Source organism: Pleuronectes platessa, chromosome 2 (assembly GCF_947347685.1).
Source record: "Pleuronectes platessa chromosome 2, fPlePla1.1, whole genome shotgun sequence".
In the NCBI taxonomy this organism is placed as follows: domain Eukaryota; kingdom Metazoa; phylum Chordata; class Actinopteri; order Pleuronectiformes; family Pleuronectidae; genus Pleuronectes; species Pleuronectes platessa.
Window position 1 is genome coordinate 1,837,141 of NC_070627.1, and position 20,762 is coordinate 1,857,902.

At 43.3% G+C, this 20,762-nt stretch overlaps 2 protein-coding genes across 2 annotated transcripts; one reads left to right on the top strand and one right to left on the bottom strand.

The window, feature by feature from the left end:
- Nucleotides 1–5,408: 5,408 nt before the first annotated feature.
- On the bottom strand, nt 5,409–13,286 carry psmf1 (proteasome inhibitor subunit 1). The gene is made up of 7 exons (XM_053438758.1): nt 12,692–13,286; nt 11,798–11,950; nt 9,807–9,889; nt 8,850–9,038; nt 7,257–7,313; nt 6,804–6,965; nt 5,409–5,984 (listed from the first exon to the last, which is right to left on the bottom strand). The coding sequence occupies exons 1-7, from the start codon at nt 12,818–12,820 to the stop codon at nt 5,933–5,935; spliced, it is 825 nt and encodes a 274-aa protein (XP_053294733.1). The 5' UTR covers nt 12,821–13,286; the 3' UTR covers nt 5,409–5,932.
- Nucleotides 13,287–14,289: 1,003 nt separating this feature from the next.
- Nucleotides 14,290–20,301, top strand: pigu (phosphatidylinositol glycan anchor biosynthesis, class U). Its single transcript, XM_053438712.1, has 12 exons — nt 14,290–14,433; nt 14,981–15,045; nt 15,197–15,256; nt 15,546–15,608; nt 15,718–15,827; nt 15,959–16,059; nt 16,316–16,413; nt 16,506–16,660; nt 17,031–17,174; nt 17,284–17,408; nt 17,924–18,066; nt 18,470–20,301. The coding sequence occupies exons 1-12, from the start codon at nt 14,304–14,306 to the stop codon at nt 18,581–18,583; spliced, it is 1,308 nt and encodes a 435-aa protein (XP_053294687.1). The 5' UTR covers nt 14,290–14,303; the 3' UTR covers nt 18,584–20,301.
- The last annotated feature ends 461 nt before the right edge of the window (nt 20,302–20,762 follow it).

Sequence of the window (20,762 nt, forward strand, 5' to 3'; positions counted from 1 at the left end):
AAGACTTTGAACGACTCATTCAGGTTCACACACACTCGCCTCCAGGCAGGACGAGAGGAAACAGACACGACTCAGATTACGGTTTGAACCAGCGTGAAAAAGAGTCGAGTCTGTTTTTCTGCTTCAGGCCGCAGGTCCTCGTCAGTTTGGGAAACAACGCAACAGCAGCAACACAACACGATAGAAGCGAAGCTTGTTGCTGCTGTTCGACTTCACACAGACGCTCAGAGCTGAAAAGCTTTCTAGAGTTTCACATCATGGATCAACTGATTTGCTCTCTAGATGTTGGGGAGAGCGATTGTGGGCTCCAGATGTTGGGGAGAGCGATTGCAGGGCTCCAGATGTTGGGGAGAGCGATTGCGGGGCTCCAGATGTTGGGGAGAGCGATTGCGTGGCTCCAGATGTTGGGGAGGGAGATTGCGGGGCTCCAGATGTTGTGGAGAGCGATTGCAGGGCTCCAGATGTTGGGGAGAGCGATTGCGTGGCTCCAGATGTTGGGTAGAGCTATTGCGGGGCTCCAGATGTTGGGGAGAGCGATTGCGGGTCAAGATGTTGAGGAGAGCGATTGCGTGGCTCCAGATGTTGGGGAGGGAGATTGCGGGGCTCCAGATGTTGTGGAGAGCGATTGCAGGGCCAGATTTTGAGGAGAGCGATTGCGTGGCTCCAGATGTTGTGGAGAGCGATTGAGGGGCTCCAGATGTTGTGGAGAGCGATTCCGGGGCTCCAGATGTGGTGTAGACCGATTCCGGGGCTCCAGATGTTGTGGAGAGCGATTGCAGGGCCAGATGTTCAGGAGAGCGATTGTGTGGCTCCAGATGTTGTGGAGAGCGATTGCAGGGCTCCAGATGTTGGGGAGAGCGACTGCGGGGCTCCAGATGTTGTGGAGAGCGATTGAGGGGCTCCAGATGTTGTGGAGAGCGATTCCGGGGCTCCAGATGTGGTGTAGACCGATTCCGGGGCTCCAGATGTTGTGGAGAGCGATTGCAGGGCCAGATTTTGAGGAGAGCGATTGCGTGGCTCCAGATGTTGTGGAGAGCGATTGCAGGGCTCCAGATGTTGGGGAGAGCGATTGCGTGGCTCCAGATGTTGGGTAGAGCGATTGCGGGGCTCCAGATGTGGTGTAGACCGATTCCGGGGCTCCAGATGTTGGGGAGAGCGATTGCGGGGCTCCAGATGTTGTGGAGAGCGATTCCGGGGCTCCAGATGTGGTGTAGACCGATTCCGGGGCTCCAGATGTTGGGGAGAGCGATTGCGGGGCTCCAGATGTTGTGGAGAGCGATTGCGGGGCTCCAGATGTTGTGGAGAGCGATTGCGGGGCTCCAGATGTTGGGGAGAGCGATTGCGGGGCTCCAGATGTTGTGGAGAGCGATTGCGGGGCTCCAGATGTTGTGGAGATTGATTGTGTGGTGTTTTATGTTGTTTGTGTGTGCAGCACATTTCAAAGAGTAAGATACAAACTTTGGGTTAAAGCATCACAGAAAATTCTCTGTAAGATTTTATCTGTGGACATAGATTTACAGACTCTGTAATTTCTCATCATCACGTTGACGATCGTCCTAGTTCTGTGAAATGAGGGGGGGGGGGGGGGTCTCTGTCAAAGCGCAAAGGGTTCAGAAGACAAACGATGAAGCTGTTTCTTTCCAGGTTCTATGGAAGGTCTTTGTCGTCTGGTACTGATCCATCGTGCTCTTGCATCTGCTTCCCTTCATCAGACTGAGGGTCGGCAGCTGGAGTCAGTGAAGCCAGAGAGGAAGCAGAGTGAAGTGTAAAGTCTCCGTCTCTCACAGAAGGTCAACGAGCAGAGAATCATTTCAGAGGAAAAAAGCAAATCCACGTTCCGCTCCTTCTGCGACGCGTTTGAAGGTCAAGACCAAAGTCGAGCACCTCGAAAATCAATCTTTATTCTGTCGGCAGCGCGATTAATCCGTTACCCTAGAAAGAGTCTATTTATATCAAGGATGGTTGGTGGATCAGTTCTCGGATGACATAGAATGTCCTTGTGAGGACGCGTCCATAGGTGGACGTAGATGTCCTCCCTATGTAGATGTATTCCCCCTTATCTCAGCTGCATCTCTGTACGACAGATATTATTACAATATTACATATAGATGAAAATACAACTCTTCGATTTTGAGAATAAAGTTGTTATATTACCAGAATAAAGTTATAATTTAAGTATCTATAATTATGACTTTTCTCATAATATTGCAACTTTCATCTTGTAAAAGATATTTTGTAGTACGACTTTATTATTGATTTACCCTTAAATTATTATGTTAATATAAAATATAGAAAAAGCTCCTGATCTATCAATTTACCAAATTTAAGAAGAAAGGATTTTGATTTTCCATTTGGTGGATTTGTTACAGCTCTTCTGGTTCAGGAAGCCGGGGATCATGGGTAATATCCAGCGCTCGGACACGGAGCCCAACAGAATGAATCACCACATGGGGCTACAGGGGGCGCTGTTGCTCAGTAACGGTTACACAGTGTGGTTTTAGATTGTTGGTTTTAGGCTGACTGTCTGAGGACGTCCACAGAACCGCAGAGCTGCACCTGAACGTCTCGTTAAATTCACCAACAGTAAGTTTTTCTGATGAGTCAACGAGTGTCTCCTCCCTCCCTCCCTCCCTCCCTCCCTCCCTCCCTCCCTCCACACTGAAGGTCAAAGGTCGGCCGCAGCAGCAGTGTTCCTGCAGCGTTTTGGGATTCAGTCCTTTACTCAAGGACACTTCAGCAGAGCGCACGGCGTCGACCCCGAGCTTCAAGTCATTAATCACGTCTCATCCTGCTGCTTCAGAGAAAAACTCCAGCTGAGGTCGAACAGGGCAGTGAAAGCAAACCTCCTGTAGCATCGAACAAACCACATCCCACAGGAAATATAAAGAAATAACCGTTTATAAGTAAACGCAGTGGTGGTCCTTTGTCTTCACAGGCTGGAGCTTAATGCTTCCCTTCATGTACAGATGCATTGTGCACAGACAAAACACGCAGCCGTAGCATTTTACCCCGAGACTCGATGAATGTACAAATTAGCCAGGAGGTGGCGCCGTCGTCCCAGCATCACAGAATCTGGTCCGGAAACGAACAGTCACAGGAGCTCAGTGGGAAAAGTATTGTATAAACATTCCTGTTGTTTTTTAAATCATGTCCTGAACATACAGAGTTGATGGACGTATATTTAGAGATGAAGGGATATTTCACATCGGAGAACAGTCAAAAACCTAAAAACAGTCAAATTCCTGTCTTGCAAACCGAGAAAGAAACTCCTGCAACCGAGAATTGGTTGCAGGAGTTTTTTCGTCTGTTCCAGAATTAATCTCCTCACGACCTTGATAAATTCGACATCGTTTGAAAGCTCTGAGTCGTCCGGTTCTATCTGTGCAGAGAGTTTTAGGATCGTTTCACTGCAGCAGCGGTCGTCAGAGGATTCATTCAGACGGCTTGTGGTGGTTCCTACAAAGACAAACTAAAACTTGTACCTTCCTACGAGGTACAAGTTTGGTTCAGTCGTCTTATTTGTTGTAAAACGAAAAGACTAAGACGAAGACTTTCAGCCTCTTTCAGCTGCCGACGCTTAAAAAATTCAAATGTATAGTGTTTAGAAAATCAAAACTATTCTGTCCAGGTTAAATATCACTTTAAAAAAAAAAAAACAGAGTGAACTGTCTCATATTAAAGTTTATGAAATGTATGAAAAGAATGTAGAAATATTCATATTGTTATTCTGTGGCCTGAGAAAGATGTTGTTTGACTGTTTGTGGATCGAAGATGTGAAACTTTTACAATCAGTGAACGTGACGTTTAGCACAGAACAAACAGCTCAGTGAACATCAAAGGGATATTTCAGTTTTATATTGAAGCAGTTTTCTACCGTTTCTCCTCCTGATAAAAGAAAAGAATCAGAGTGAAGAGCACAGTCACTGTTCAGTGTGTCGTTTCATTATCATCGTCGTCTGACCTGTGTTCCTTTTGTCATTTTATAATACAAATCAACTGCGCCCAGGTATATTCCTCTTTAGATAAACAAGGATGAATGTAGGAGTTTTGAATGTTCAATTAAATAAATATTCTCTATAGAAAGTGATCAAACATATATAAATATATCAGTGTGGGCAGGCCCGTCTTTTATCTGTGCTCGACTCTCTTGGTGGAAGCGAGTTGCTTCGTGTGCTTCAGGTCGTGAACCTGCATGTTTTTCATGTGTGACGCTGTAAAAACGCTGTTTTTAAATATGATTTTGTTAACGTGAACAATAAAAACAAATCTGTTTTGCTGTTGTTTTTTAATCTGTTGTTCTCTCTGGTCGATTCTCTCATAGACTTCAGTTCAACGTAGAAGTTGTATTTATTGATTTAAGATTAAAGAGGACAAGGAGCCAAACGGAGCTCCTCAAGGAGATTGTTCCAAAAGGTACAAAAGGAAAGTAGAAGTAGAAAATAGAGAATCCTTACACTTGGATTCAAATTATATCCACAGATCCTCATTTTATTTCAGTTAAAACATAACATTTTTGTTAATTCATGAAACAGGTGTTTTGATTAATTTGTATATATAAATCTCTACAATGTAAAGCAGTTCAACAGCAGCTGAAACTAAACAAGAATATTCTGTAATATATGTAATATAGCAAAAGTCAAAAAATAAATAGAAAGTAGGCGGTGGACATGGACGGGTTATTAAAGCTGTCAAATAAATCTGATGGAGTACTTTCCTCCAATTAAAGTTGGGTAGTATAAAACATGTAAGATCACAGTACGCAATCAAAGTATCTCTGCATCATATGAAGTATTTTAGTAAATGTATGAGCACTACAGAGAAATGAACATGAAGAGCGGGGGAAGCAGCAGATGAACATTTTATTCATCAGGTTTAAATAGATCGGCTGAAAGTGAAAAACCACATCAACCGACGTGATGAGCAGCACCGCTGTGACCAGAGCGAGGACTCCCTGCGGTGTCTGCCACTGGATCTGTTTACCTCCCAGCATGCACTGGGAAAAGCAAAGAGACCTGTGGCTGTTTGTCTGCGACCTGCAGGGAAATACAAATGTGTTGAGCTGAAAGTGATGAGAGGAGCTGCAGTGTAAATAAAATAAATGGTTTGTTTGAGGACGATAAATAAATGACAAAGTGTTAAAGAGGAAATTCACAGTGAGAAAACAAAAGAGTAGGAAAGAATTAAAGAGAAGGTCGAGAGTTAAACAGAAGAAATGGAGGATTAATAACATCTACTCATAGAGGAGGTAGAAGACGGGTGATAAAGTGAAAGGGTTCAAATTAAAATGATTCATGATGGAGAGACACAGGAAAGGAAGGAAAGAAAGATGGAGATTAAAAAACATGAAAGAACATCGATTCATAAATACAGACCAAGAAGAAGACGAAGACAAAGAAGAGACCAGAACATAAAGTCTGAGCTTTTTATTTGGGCATTTTGACACGAGATCTCTCATCCTTGTTTTTAAATTAACAACAATCCAAACTGAAGAACTTAATCCGAACCAGGTTTCAATCTTTTTTAACAAGTTTGCAAAACACAAGCTCAAGAAAACGTCCTCATGAATAAATTACAAATATGAGACGTGGTTTATTGTGATGAGAATCTAACGTTAGACACTGAGGAGGTTTTACTCTGAAGGACTGAGAAGGTGAGGATCACTTCCTTCACGCTCTGATAATTAACATGTTTTAACAGGTTGTCTCAGAAAAAAAAAAAGTTCAGACGTCAACACAAAAAAAAGATTATGATCGTTTATGATATTATTATTATTAAACACGGCATGAACACGGATCTTCAGCGTTCTTCCACGCAACTTTTAAACACATTAGTTCTATGGAATGAACACATCACAAAACAAAAAGGAAAAGGTTTTCTTTTCAAACCCCGGAGATGAAGACGAGCGCGAGAGAAGAGGAGCAGGAAGCTGCTGCTACATGAACATGTCGTCATAACCAGGAGGAGGCAGGTGGTCCGGGTCCGGCCTGAAACAAAACAATAAAAGACATTTTCAATTATCAACTTTAAAACGTTGAACGTGTTTATTTATCAACTTTAAAACGTTGAACTTGTTTATTTCTCTTAAGTGTTTTCGTCCGACACCAAAAACTGTACAACAGAACTTTGAGTTTCAAGTATCTGATTAAAAACTGAGTCTAGATAATCGGTACTCAAATAAAATCCATACATCTTCATTTCAAAGGAACAATACAACCAACACTCATTATATGACAACAAAGTTCAACACGACAACCTGAAGGACATAGATCAGAGTAGAGATGGTCAAATATGTTCCTGCGAATCAAATGTTGCTTTTTCATTTTTTATTATTTGGTTTATGTAAAACAAGAATCGTGAATTATCATTTAACTGTGATGTATGATTCCCGTCTGTTGTCTCTGGTCCTATATAAAAACACGATGCTGCAGCACAGCTCCTGTTAAAAATCCATTATCTCTGTGAAACGACAAAGGGTGCGGCTGCTCAAATCAGCCGTCACTCATTGTTAATACTAATTGTGAATTAATGGAGGGACTTAAAAAAAGCAAAGACTCATTGTCCTGTTTGTGTCTCTGCAGCTGATGTCTGTCTGAGAGTTTTTGTATTTTCAACAGAGTGATACATCGTCTCTCTCTCGCATATCTCATCACGTCAGATGCAGGAAAACATCAGTTTATGTTATTAGTGAATGAACAGAGGAAGGTGTGTGTGTGTGTGTGTGTGTGTGTGTGTGTGTGTGTGTGTGTGTGTGTGTGTGTGTGTGTGTGTGTGTGTGTGTGTGCATATGTGTGTGTGTCTCTCACCCTGCTCTGCGTTGTCCGACTGGTCCAAACGGGTCGAAGCGAGCTCCTTGGGGAACGGCCCCGGGAGGCAGAATGTCTGGGATCCCGCTGGACGGGTCAAAACCAGAGCGAGGATACCCCGACCTCAACGGGTCGAGAATCATCCCACCACCGCCACGAGACCTGGGGGACGGGGGGGCCAAGTTATGTTTTCATCATGAAACTAAGGTAGAGACTGAACAGACTCTGCAGCCGTGGTTCAGTGGATTTGTGGTCAAAGCTTCATATTTGAGTGACGGAGGCCGAGTGGACGGACGCCAGTAATCCCCTGCTGTCCGTCACTGTGACCACTTTATCTCAGATTAGAACCAAACTAGACTGATGCTTAAAAATCAAGATTCACAGACGTGTAAATAATCTCCCAGGCAAACAATGATCTGTGGGTTTTATTTTGAAGGAGAGAGAGGCGCTTACCCAAAAGGATCCAGATCTGCTCCTCCAACAGCAAAGGGAGGAGCCATGGGGTCAGGCCTGAAACACACAAAGACACACACACGTAAACACATATAATGTCATTTCCATGATTAATTACTCAAATCATTTATTTATCAAGGAAAGTCACGACTGTTATTAATAACTCAAGCTCCTAAATGTGAGGACATTTCTAATTATTCACAGTGAAGCACTGAGACAAACTTCATGTGTTGCAGATCGTTCCTGTCGTCTCTCCCTCCATCTCCATCTCTCCTCCTCTCGTCCTTGTCTTTCCATCCTCCGTCTCCTCCGGCTGTTTTTCAAACTTTCTGTTCTCTGCGGCGCTGACTCAGTTTTCGATTACTCATTCATCACTCCTCTGTCTCCATGTATCGCGAGTTCCCTCCCCCTCCTTCTGTCTCTTTATCTGTTTTTCTTATTCTCTCTCTTTTGGCTGACTCTCTCCCCATCTGTCACTGCTCTGATCTCATTCTTATCTCCCTCCCTCCCTCCCTCCCTCCTCGCTCTGCGTCTCTCTGGGGATGAGAAGGCAACAGCAGCGAGGTCGATAAAGTGCTGACATCACCTCACATCTCATCTGATCGGGCCATGGCTAAGTGAGGAGGAGGAGGAGGAGGAGGAGGAGGAGGAGGAGGAGGAGGAGGAGGAACAAACAGAATCTCTCTCTTTCTGTTCTTGTGACATTTCAGTCAATGTTAAGTTTAGTTGTTTTCCAACATGAACTCAGGATAATGTCTGAACATTATCTTGAGTAAGTGTGAACAGCAGGTTGTCGGGTCCCGACTCGTTCAAACAGGAACATGTGGGAACATCCAGGAGAGGGGCGGAGCCTGTAGAGCAGCAGGAGGCGGGACATGACGTATAAACTCTGCTGTGGAAAGATCAGTGTTGTTGTTTACAGCTCGTCCACACCGGCGTCGGCCCTCATCACCAGAAGATCTGGAATCTCCTCGTGTTTCCAAGTTGACGTCTTCGTCTTCTACGTGTCCTGCTCCTCTTCTTTATCCTGAGATGTTTGTGTTCTTCACGTTTCACGTCTGTCACGTGATTGTGTCCTCAACACGTCCACTCGCTCTCTGGGAAGGCTTTAATTGGGAACAGCTTTTGTCCTCAGTTTGACTCACCGTCCTTAGATGAATGGTTGGGGTTCTGAAAGTTGTCCCCACTCAAACTCTGCCCTCATTTACTCACTTCTGCCGCTGCAGTCAACTTCCTGTGTAGACTTCTAGAGGCACAAACTTAGCACGTCTGGAGGAGTGTGTGTCTGAGTGTCCGAGTGTGTGTGTTTGTGTGTGTTTGTGAGACTTTAGAGTGGCTTCAGGACAACTCTGACCGTCCTTGAGTGGCTCGGCTTAAAGACGCCGGCAGCTCAGAGACGCTGATGGAGTCTGACGCCCTGTTGTTGACACCCTGTCCCAGGTGGACCGCTCTACGTATATGTCTTCACACCACAGATCTAAATGTGCGGTTAATGCTGGTTTTGTGTTGAGTCTACATGAAATAAACAATGTGAACATATTTTGGTTCATGTCAAAGAGAGAGCCGGCTGAAGCAGTGTGTGTCACTACCTACCAGTGCGGCTGTGTTCCCTGGCGAGGATGTCTGCTGGGCATGTGGAGGGGCTCGTTCTGTCTTCTTCTTCTGTCATCCTCTTCCTCCCTCCGGCTCTTCCTCTCTGTCCTCTGTCCCATCGGTCTGTCCTGAGATGGCAGCAGCTGAGTCTTCACCATCTCTGACAGACCGTCTGTGTCTTTGTAGACACTGTGGAAAAAAGATACTTAAAAATTAATGAAATATAAATAGTGAAATGAATCTTAACAACTTTCTGGTAGTTACCTCCACCGAGGAGGTTATGTTTTCACCCCAGTCTGTGGGTTAATGTTTGTTTGTCAGTAGGATTATGCAAAAACTACTGTACAATTTGAGAAGGAAAAGCAAAGTCATAGTTTGGGTCATGGGCAAAGAAAGAACTCATTAAGTTTTGGTCAGGATCCAGGTGGTTTTTACGCCTCCACCCACCAGTGCAGTTTCACTCTACATCACTTTTTTCCCCAGGCTCATGACGTCACCGTGACCTTTGACCACCAAGTGAAAACTGGTCCGATTAGAGGAAACTCCCTAAATGCAGATTTAAGAAAAATCATGTCCAAAAGGCCAAAACCCTGTTTTGTGCGGCCACAGTGACCTTTGACCCCCCAAATCGAATCAATTAATCCATGAGTCCAAAGGAATATTTGTACGCCCCCAGTCGGTCCTGAGATTCTGTGTTCAAAAGGATGGAACGGACAGACAACTCAAAAACATATCAGCTTGGGTCACTTGATGTCAGTGGCCGTAAAAATCTGACACATTTAGGGGACTGATATTTATGAGTGTGTGGAATCTGCTGCTGAACAAACTGAAAACCCAGATCCATCAGATGTACATGGGGTTTCGTGAGGCGACTGTTGGGTCTGCGTGGAGGTAGCAGCTCTACTGAGTGACACTCTCTCATGTCCATGAGGTGAAAACAAAGAATCACAGACCGACCTGTCAAACGTGTGCAGCTGGTCAGCATCCACGTGATCGCTGACGTTCACCGTGAGGTCGGACACCTGCTGCGTGCTGGAGTTCTGCACACACACACACACACACACATCCCAAGAAAACACACATGCAAACATGTTATCACACAAACGCAAAAGATCAATACATGTACACTGAAATCTGGCAAACCAGGACAATATGAAACTGAAGAGGTGCAAACACAGCAGAACCGCTTCAGGCCTGAAAACATTGTCTTTGCTGACCTCTGGTGGTCAGATTAAGTTCTCGCTGAGCTGCAATCATGTACACACGCAAGGTCAACTATTCAGTAAATGCTGGTTTATACAGGGGTAGTGGGAATTTAATTTGGATTCATCTTAGAGTATGAACTGAAACTCAAAACACACATAACATTCAACAGTGTTATTAGTGTGTCAGCAGGAGATCTGGACAAACTGAGCTGATCATCTGAGTTGTAATTCAACTCTCACACGGATTTTTAAACACGCTGACATTTGGATATTAACTGATTTAAAATCGCAAAGTTCTAGACACATACAGAGCATCATGGGGCAATTTACTATAATCATGGAATTTATTATTATTAATATTTGTAGCCATATAAACAGCTTTAGTGGGAATATTGTATTTTTCAGAATAACATTTTATGCAAGTAGTCATAGTTATTGACCATCTGCGTCACCAACAAGAAAACCAGCCTCCACCTCCTGTAACAGCTCATCTTGGTGTGGTTGTTGGTGTGAGCTGTGTGAGCTGTGTTGTTGCTGGTGTGAGCTGTGTGAGTTGTGTTGTTGTTGTTGTTCTATGTGTGATCTGTGTGAGTTGTGTTGTTGATGTTGGTGTGAACTGTGTTGTTGTTGGTGTGAGCTGTGTGAGTTGTGTGAATTGTGTTGTTGATGTTGGTGTGAGCTGGTTGAGCTGTGTTGTTGCAGGTGTGAGCTTTGTGAGTTGTGTTGTTGCTGGTGTTAGCTGTGTTGTTGTTGTTGTAGGTGTGAGCTGTGTGAGTTGTGTTGTTGGTGTGAACTGTGTGTGTTGTTGATGTTGGTGTGAGCTTTGTTGTTGCTGGTGTGAGCTGTGTGAGTTGTGTGAGCTGTGTTGTTGTTGTTGTTGTGATCTGTGTGAGTTGTGTTGTTGCTGGTGTGAGCTGTGTGAGTTGTGTTGTTGTTGTTCTAGGTGTGAGCTGTGTGAGTTGTGTTGTTGATGTTGGTGTGAACTGTGTTGTTGTTGGTGTGAGCTGTGTGAGTTGTGTGAATTGTGTTGTTGATGTTGGTGTGAGCTGGTTGAGCAGTGTTGTTGCAGGTGTGAGCTTTGTGAGTTGTGTTGTTGGTGTGAACTGTGTTTGTTGTTGATGTTGGTGTGAGCTGTGTTGTTGCTGGTGTGAGCTGTGTGAGTTGTGTGAGCTGTGTTGTTGTTGTTGTTGTGAGCTGTGTGAGTTGTGTTGTTGCTGGTGTGAGCTGTGTGAGTTGTGTTGTTGTTGTTCTAGGTGTGAGCTGTGTGAGTTGTGTTGTTGATGTTGGTGTGAACTGTGTTGTTGTTGGTGTGAGCTGTGTGAGTTGTGTGAATTGTGTTGTTGATGTTGGTGTGAGCTGGTTGAGCAGTGTTGTTGCAGGTGTGAGCTTTGTGAGTTGTGTTGTTGGCGTGAACTGTGTGTGTTGTTGATGTTGGTGTGAGCTGTGTTGTTGCTGGTGTGAGCTGTGTGAGTTGTGTGAGCTGTGTTGTTGTTGTTGTGAGCTGTGTGAGTTGTGTTGTTGCTGGTGTGAGCTGTGTTGTTGTTGTTGTAGGTGTGAGCTGTGTGAGTCGTGTTGTTGGTGTGAGCTGTGTGTTGTGTTGTTTGAGTTGTGTTGTTGATGTTGGTGTGAGCTGTGTTGTTTTTGCTGTGAGCTGTGTGAGCTGTGTTGTTGTGAGCTGTGTGAGTTGTGTTGTTGTTGTTGTTGTTGTTGTTGTTGTTGTTGGGGTGAGTTGTGTGAGCTCACCATCAGGTTGAAGATCAAGCTGGAGTCAACAGTGATGGCTTTGAGCAACAGTTGTGTGTCACTGTCGCTGGCTTGGTATCTCAGACTGTACAGCTCCTTGTTGCTGCTCCAGTCGGCAGGAAGAAGCTCGGATCTCTTATCAGTGCTGAGGGGCTGTAAAGAGAGGGAGACAGAAAATAAAAGACAATATAAAGAGAGGGAGGGACACCGAGAGAATGTAAAGAGAGGGAGACAGAAGAGACAGACAATATAAAGAGGGAGAGAGACAGAGTATAAATAAAGAGAGAGACAAATAATATATAAGGAGAGGGGAGAATGGGTTAGCTAGCTGCAGATGACATGACAGGTTTTAGAGTTATTATAACTATGTGTATAATTAATTAAACTTGATTCAGTATTAAACAACCTGTTAAATCTAAGATAGAACACGTGTCAAACTGTCTCAGTACATTAGATATGAACAGTTTACACACAAGAGCTCAAGCTAATCCGACCTGCGCAGATGACAAGTTAGCAAGCTCCGGATTCCCTTGGAAAAAGTTAGAATTTAAATTCTGACTTTAGGAAAATGAGTCATCATCAAATTCAAAACGGATCGAGTTCATCAGCAGGAAAGATGGAGAACTGGTTTTCTATTCGGCGTGTGGATATTTCACAAACAAGCAGGTGGTTAGATGAAGAATCAGATCAACCTCTTACACACTTTACATGAGCTCCATCGAGCGACGAGCGGTTTAAGCTCAAGTTGTTGACACCGAATCATGGTTCATGAACAGGCAAATGTCACATGACGTAAATAAATATACAGACGTCAAACGATATTCACCGCGGCGAAAATCTTTCGTATTCTGACTGGAGTCTGGTGCGACGTGAAGCGAACGGCTGAGTTCTCACCACGTCTCCGGAGCCCACGCATCGCAGTCCGCTCTTTATCATCTCCCAGTGGACGAAGCACACCGCCGCGTCCTGCGGGCAGCTGATGCCGCCGGAGACACAGGTGAACAACACCTCCAGACCCGCCATGTTCCCTCCGAACCTGTGCTCCAAACACAGTGAGGGCTAGCTAGCTCAGTAGTATCAGCAGGAGCGTTTAGAGGCACTTCCGGTGTCAACAGAAACTGCCACTGCTATGTGGAGGCAGCTGCCTTCGTTGACAGACTGTTGGAGGCAAAAATGATATATAACTGCCTGAAATCCAGAAATGTGGAAAAGTTATTTTTAAATAAAAATATTTTTAAAATGTTGTCCCTATTTTACGTGTTACATGTTGTCCCTAGTCACACAAGCACATTCACATCACAACCCTCTGCCCAATTTGTTTCCACTTTCCCTTTGGACCCCGCCATTGTATCATACAGACAGACACCATATTAATAAATTCATAATTTATGTATTGGCGTCACTAATTTATTAAATTCAAAGCGTCACACACCAAAGCCATGGTGTGGCAACTGCCTTTTACAAATCAGTGGCAGTTTCTGTTGCCACCGGAAGTGCCTCTACGAGCTGCTGCTGCCACGACTCGAGCTCGATGCCACCGCCCCCCCCCCCCACAATACACTCTTCCGTTTCTAGAAAAACGAAAACGAAAGTGTCCATTAGCTTTTCCTGCCTCAGCGTTTCAGTGTAAATGCTCAGCAACAACACCAACGAAGCTCCGTGAGGAAAAATTGAATAAATCAAAATTTTTTAATTGAGTTCATCTCTTCACTTTGCATCAATATAACTGCCAGAGGTCAAGTAGCATTAGTTCATTAATAAGAAGGATAGTTTGTTTATGTATAAATTCAATTTCATTCATTGACCAAAAAAAACCATTTAATGCATGAAAAGGAGCAGAAATAAGAATAACCTTATATAATCATTAACAAAGCAGATAATTCAATACAATTTGAAATTAAAACACAGCCGCTCACAAACCAAATTAGTTCCTAAGTTAAAACTAGTTTTAAACAATTCATAAAAGCACACAAAATCATTTACCTGACACAACAAAGATGTATCAACACATATTCATTATAATTATTATTATTATTTTTTTTTAGACTCTTTCGTTTTTAAGTTGGATCTGCTCAAATCTATTTTCTGAGAACAGAAAAATAATTTATACCTGAATTAATTTAGCTTTAAGAAAAGGAAAAAAATCCGTGCTTGGTTAATATAACTTTAAAGCCTTTTGTCCGTTGTGTTTTGATCCGACAAATAAAGGGTCCGGAAGGGAAAACATGCTGAGATTTTGTGTTCCGCTCTCTCTATATGGAGGAGGATCCATGACTTCAATTTAGATTAAATACCATTCTCTGATTGTTGAATATTGATAAATCCTACAGAGACAATTAATAATAATAACATTAATACTCTATTAAATAACTGTTATTAATGATTGTTATTTTATTTATTTATTTCGTCAGAGGCTTTTTGTCGCTCCGGTCATATTGTCCGGTGCAAGAACAGACTACATTTCCCGTCGTGCCTCTCGCGGGGCGGAGAGCGCTTCCTTGTTAAGATGGCGGCTCCTTTGACGCTGCTGCTGCTCGTGGCTGTTACCCTCCGCGCTGCACTCTTCAGGGCCGGGCTGACGGACCTCATCTCCGGGAGGGTGGAGGTGGTGTCGCCGCTGACCGCCTGGAAGAGAGGTAAGCGGGGCTGCGGCCGCTTCTCGGGCCCCGAGCAGCCGCCGAGTCCCCGCAGCGGCTGCTTCCTCCTCCCCCGGTGCCAGTGAACCACAAACCGGTTATACTGCAAAGATCTGATTGTGTGTGTGTGTGTGTGTGTGTGTGTGTGTGTGTGTGTGTGTGTGTGTGTGTGTGTGTGTGTGTGTGTGTGTGTGTGTGTGTGTGTGTGTGTGTGTGTGTGTGTGTGTGTGTGTGTGTGTGTGTGTGTCTGTCTGTCTCATGGTCGTTTCAGATGTGGAGGCTCATTTAAAACCAGTCTGTTGGAGGAGCATTGATGATTTTTTGTGTAAAGGGATTGACTCTCTCTACACACACACACACAAAAACACACACAGGCTACTGTAGTGTGTCAGCTGCAGTGAAACACCACAACCCATCATGAATTGTTCATTAGGCAGCTGCAGCAGGAAGTTGCATCATGACAACGCGTCTCTAGCTGCTTGTGTACAGAGACGGGATGTGATGTGTCTTTGTGTGACATTTTGGTTTGTTCGCCGTTTATCTGCAGTGGTTGAAGGTTTGGCTCTGCTGGATTTGGGCGTCTCACCGTACTCTGGAGATGTTTTCCATGAGGTGAGAGGTTCACACAAGCGGGCGTGACATGTATGACCCGGGGGGGATTTACACCTTGTGACATATTAGTTTGCATGTTTCCATCCAGTCCACCACCAACACGCTCACGTCTTTATGAACATGTTTAATAATCCTTTTCTCTTCCCTTCAGACTCCTCTCATCATTTACCTCTTCCACTTCCTGGTGGACTATGCTGAGATAACATTTATTGTGAGTGGGCATCAAAAAACATCAGTTTTGTGTTTTAATGAGTCAGAGTAGAAGTCACGTTGAAGTGTGGATCATTCCCACACGGTCCGGTGTGAATAAGAGTAAACATTTCTTTGTTCGGCTGGAATATGAACGAGATTTAATATTTTCTCTGATAAATATGATGAAAGCATCACTGTCTGTGTGACGCTGCTTTCGTTGAAGCCAGATTTATTATTCCAGTGATTGTATTGAAGAATATTAATACTCCAGAGACTGTTGTTGACTCTTTGTGGTTGTGTCTCTTCAGTTGGCAGATGTGATCACTGCTGTGGCACTTTACCTGGCAGTGAAGGACTACAACAAACAAGTGGTAAGAAAATAGAAAGATGGGCAAATAAAATAAATTATAATATTTAAGGTGCTGTGTGTTTCTCGGTCCATGTCCTCAGATATTTGACGTGTTGTTGATGCTGTTTCAGTTCAGAAAACAGAGATATGCTCTGGAGGCCGACCGCTACCCCCTCGACTGTCTGGAGATCATCAGGAGCCCCAAGGAGATGTACTACATCCCCCTGAAAGTAGCCATGTTGTAAGTACCATGGTTCAAGTGTAGTTTTCACTAACCCTTGTTGTACGTGTGACACAAAAAAACAACTGGCAACTAATCTTCCAAACTAAAAGGTGAAGTTTTATTGTCTTCATTCTTCTCCTGTTCTTCAGTTATCTGTTGAACCCGTTCACCATCCTCTCCTGCGTCGCCATGTCCACCTGCGGCCTGAACAACGCGGTCATCGCCCTCTTCATCCTCTCCACGATAAAGGGTACGCTCGGGTTCAAACCCAACAGGATCATTCTCTGCCTGAATGTCACCCTCGGTTTTCTGGCTCAGTGATTTCACAACAGGATTTATCAGAGTATTTACCCTCTTGTGTCTGCTTCACCGATTTGAAATGACTCATAACAGCTTTTTAGATTTTTAGTGTCTAAAAATAAATGTTGTCCTCGGGCATCTAGCAGATTCTCCTTTATTATACCAGAAAAAATATGTCTTTATTAATTTGTCCTTTTGTGTTGCAGGAAATGTTTTGCTTAGTGCCATATTCCTGTCCCTGGCTACGTATCAGTCCATCTATCCTCTGACTCTGTGCGCTCCAGCTCTGCTGTACTTGATGCAGGTAGGTTGCGTGTTAATAAAACTGAATCTGAGTGTAGTTTCCTAGATTTGTGTTCAATTTAAACTCACATTCCCACGCCTGTGTGTCTCCAGCGACAGTACATCCCTGTGAACTTTCGACGGGCCGGCTTCTGGTGGTTCATCGCCCAGTACGCCTTCATGTACCTGGGCAGCCTGTTCGTCATCGTGGGCCTCTCCTTCTTCCTGCTCGGCTCCTGGGATTACCTGCCCTCCGTCTACGGCTTCATGTGAGTGTTTAACAGAAGGTGGAAGGTTCCCTGTGGGAGGTTTTGACCTCTAACGAGCAGCTGTTTCAGAGGTTCCCTGCTCTGTTTGTGTTGTGCATGAGGACTCGCATGCAGCTGCAGATATACTGTGAAGAGCGGCCTCACAACGGCTGAAGTAACCATTCCCACCAGCTGCCTCTGAGATGTGATGGCTGGTACAACAGAGACATGAGAACGGTTCTCAGAGAACGCATCCCTCCACCATGGCTTATTCCTTTAAGGAACCATAATGCCCCATAGGATGAAAACAACAGTAACAAAATAACTGTTCTGTGATCGTTGTCTCTTTGTTGTGCTTGTGTCACTGTGTCTGTTGTCTGTCCCTCTCCAGTCTCTCAGTTCCAGACCTGACCCCCAACATCGGCCTCTTCTGGTATTTCTTCGCCGAGATGTTTGAACACTTCCGTCTCTTCTTCCTCTGCGTCTTTCAGATCAACATTTTCTTCTACACCATCCCGCTGTCCATCAAACTCAAGTACGTCCTTTGTCTTATCCTTAACGTTGTCTGTCCTTCAGAGTTGATACAGAGCTTCTGTCCCTTCGTTGACTTCACTCTAATGTGTGTGTGTGTGTGTGTTTTGCAGGGAGCATCCAGTGTTTCTGATATTCATGCAGTTGGCTGTGATCTCCATCTTTAAGTCTTACCCCACAGTGGGAGACATCGCTCTCTACATGGCCTTCCTTCCTGTCTGGAGTCACCTGCACAGATGTGAGTTTATTAAATGCAGATGTTGAATATTCAGTAGGAAGTTGCGTGGAGGCTAAAGTGTTGAAATGTACAGTAACTAAAGGTGAATGTTTGGGTCCTTATATTGACCTAAATGACGAAGCTACATCAAGCTACAATGTGAAAATGAGATCAGGTAGAATTTAATTTATCCAGAAAAGAGTTTATTGTGCCAAAGATGATCATAGAAAAAATACATATAGCTACTGCACGTAGGGAGCTGATGATTCAGGTCAGTTTAAGTATCTGTGCAGAAACTTTAAATAAATATGTTGAAATTATAACCTGCAGTTGTTGGTATAACAACACAGGTCATTTGAGCCATTAAATGGATCCTTTTTACTCGATTTAATGGGTTTTGTCCATTAATAACTTTTTTAATGTTCTTGTTTACGTCTATAAACTAAAATCAATCAAACAAATGCTCATTGAACCAGTGAAAGATATAATTTCCAGATGTGTAATAGAAGCGCTCTCTCCTTGTTACTCTTGTTCAGTCTTGAGGAACATCTTCCTGGTGTCCTGCGTCCTGTTGGCCTGTTCCGCGTTGTTCCCGGTTCTCTGGCACCTCTGGATCTACGCCGGCAGCGCCAACTCCAACTTCTACTACGCCATCACGCTCCTGTTCAATGTGGCCCAGGTACGACCTCCTGCCTGATGTCGTGTACAGACCAGGCAACAATATGAAACTTGTTAACCTTAAACCAGCAGCTTGATTGAACTGAGTTGAGATGGTTCGGTGACTTGGGACGTTTCAAATATCTGTGATCTCCCACGTTGTTTTAAATCGAATAAGAATTGAAAGTCCCGACTGATCGATTAAAGTCTCAGACTAAATCGCAAGAATCTGGCTTTTTTCTCTACACGAAAACAAATTCATCGCTCATACATGGAGCCGAACGCAATTAATCACCACATGTTACATAGTGTTGCTTTAATTCGTTCTTCTTTACGATTAGCAAACACCATAATTTAACTGAATCACTCCTGTTATTAGACACTGTGAATGACTCTGTCTGTGTCCGTCATTTATTTCCCCTCAGATTCTGCTGATATCTGATTATTTCTATGCCTTCCTGAGGAGAGAGCACCACCTCACCTACGGGCTGTACCTGAAGAGGAAAGACGGCTCTGAGGCGACGCTGGTGCTCAAATAAAACGCCCACTCACTCACATCCTCGGCCTGAGAGGAAGAAACTGCTCGACGTCTCACTTGTCCTCAAAGCGGACGAACACAAAGAAAAGACTTCTAAAGCCAAACTGGTTCTCCGACAGAACATCGACACATGTGCAGAACGTGTGTCTGGTACAACTTCATATGCAAACGACAGAACTACATCATAGAACGGACTCATGCAGATGTTGGATGTGGGGAAACATCTCCCTCCTCTTTACTCTTTCATTTGTGTGAAAGCTTCATGCCACCTGGCTCCTACAATGCTTTCATTTTGAAGTCCCCTCTTTGGTTGCAGCCTCTCCAGTAGAGTTTTATTTTGACGCAGTGTTTATCCTGCAGCTCCGTCCTGGACAGCTTTTATTTTGAAGTACCAACTCCCATGCTATCCCTCTGCAAGGCTTTTACGTTGAAGTCTTGTTCCTCTTTCAACACTTAAGAAGAAAATTGTAAAAATGTGGGAATACTTCTGCTGACATGATCATTCCTGATAGTTTACAGCTCTCCCACACACACACATTTTCTTCTTGTGTTCAAACTGGAACTCATACGCAGACAGGATGAAGAAATCTTTTATTTTGAAGGGTTTTGTCTGGAAGCCTCTTTCATGTTTCTCACGTTGTTTGCACGGTTTGTTTTTCTCTCTCTCAAAGTTTCCTCATTAATTAACAAACTCTAGATTGTCAGTGTTACATCTCAAGTGAAATCCAGTCGAACGAGAACTCACCTCATCATGGTACATAAACCGAAACACTACCGGGGATCGATTCAGCTGCTGACACACACACACACACACACACTGATCATCACTAAAACCCAGATTTCTCTCTTTCTAGTTTAACGAGAGCGCATCGGACAAAGACGACAGTGAATGTGTCTTAAAAAAATAAAGTGCTTCAGAATCTGTGGAGAGAAGAAACAGATTTGAGTTTTCTGGGCCAAGTTAGAGAAACTGGTTCTGCAGCGGCCTTGTGTTTAACACTCGTCAAAATTAGAACTTTGTAGCATATTATTTGTTAGTGGGACACGTTCATATCATAAGCATTTTCTCCCTCAGTCGACACAACCTCAAAAACTCCATATGTTTATGTTTACTTAATTTAAACAGTATCATTCCCGTTTCCACAACACTAACTCCATCATTAACGTAAGAGCCACAGGTGATATTTTTTATCTTGTCCTCAGAAGATATTAACTTGTGCGTAAAGATAATTTAATAAAATCTCTGTCAAGGTTTATTTTCACTTTAAATTGTCATATTATAAAATCCTTGCTGCTCTTCTACAGACACGTGATTAACTTCATATTTAGGTTATTATCTCGCGAGCACAAGATAAGAACATGTCACCTATTTGGATGTACTGGACTTTTATTGGGGCTCATGTCCTTTAAACTGCTCATTTGTTCCAGCTGAAGTTCATCCAAGCGTTTTGATACCAATGAGTGAAAAATTTGTTTTAATATTTATTTATTTCCTGCACTGAAAACTTTGCAATGAGATTTCATTTGTTCTTCTTTTCTTTGTTTTTGTTATCTGAAATCAAATCAGGAACTCTTCAGTTTTTGATACTGTAAATACTAATGGGATTTGTTTTGTTACAGATATTTAAGTGCAGGTGTGAAAGGGATGATGGTAAATTTGATGAATGAATGACCATGATGTCACAAATGATGATTATTAAACTTGAGGTGTTGGTTTAATCCCGTTGTCTGTTTTTTTTTTTAAACACAACATATAAGTTGCTGTGATTAAATTTTTTTTACTGAGTCATCAAGCAACACAAACAATAACAAAGTACAGCTGTGGCTGATGCCAGCTTCATCTCTTTTTAAAATGATCTATCTTTAAAATGTTTTCACCACTGACTGACAGATTGTCCTGAAATTTAGTATAAACAGTCACGTCTCAGTTTATAACTTATCACAGATCAGGATGAAATGTAATAAATTTGTTCAATCAGATCATTCAAACTGCTGAGGACTTTAAAAATGTAGATGTTTACAGAAATGCTGCGTAAACCCCCCCCCCCCCCCCCGTATTATATTTAATACTCTCGTTTTCAATATCAAAATAAAATACAGAACTCAGTCCTTATGTTGTGCTTCAATTCATCAAATATTCATCTTAAAATATTAGTAAAATTTGAAATTGTTTAAAACTG

Bases quoted from the DNA above. Each gene is read 5' to 3' on its own strand.
- psmf1 (XM_053438758.1), bottom strand. From the start codon at position 12,820: ATGGCGGGTCTGGAGGTGTTGTTCACCTGTGTCTCCGGCGGCATCAGC. The intron at 6,966-7,256 runs GTAAGCGCCTCT...CCCGTCCCCCAG, and splicing joins GCAGATCTGGATCCTTTTGG to GTCTCGTGGCGGTGGTGGGA. The intron at 5,985-6,803 runs GTGAGAGACACA...GTTTTGTTTCAG, and splicing joins GTCGGACAACGCAGAGCAGG to GCCGGACCCGGACCACCTGC.
- pigu (XM_053438712.1), top strand. From the start codon at position 14,304: ATGGCGGCTCCTTTGACGCTGCTGCTGCTCGTGGCTGTTACCCTCCGC. The intron at 16,414-16,505 runs GTAGGTTGCGTG...GTGTGTCTCCAG, and splicing joins CTCTGCTGTACTTGATGCAG to CGACAGTACATCCCTGTGAA. The intron at 17,409-17,923 runs GTGAGTTTATTA...ACTCTTGTTCAG, and splicing joins CTGGAGTCACCTGCACAGAT to TCTTGAGGAACATCTTCCTG.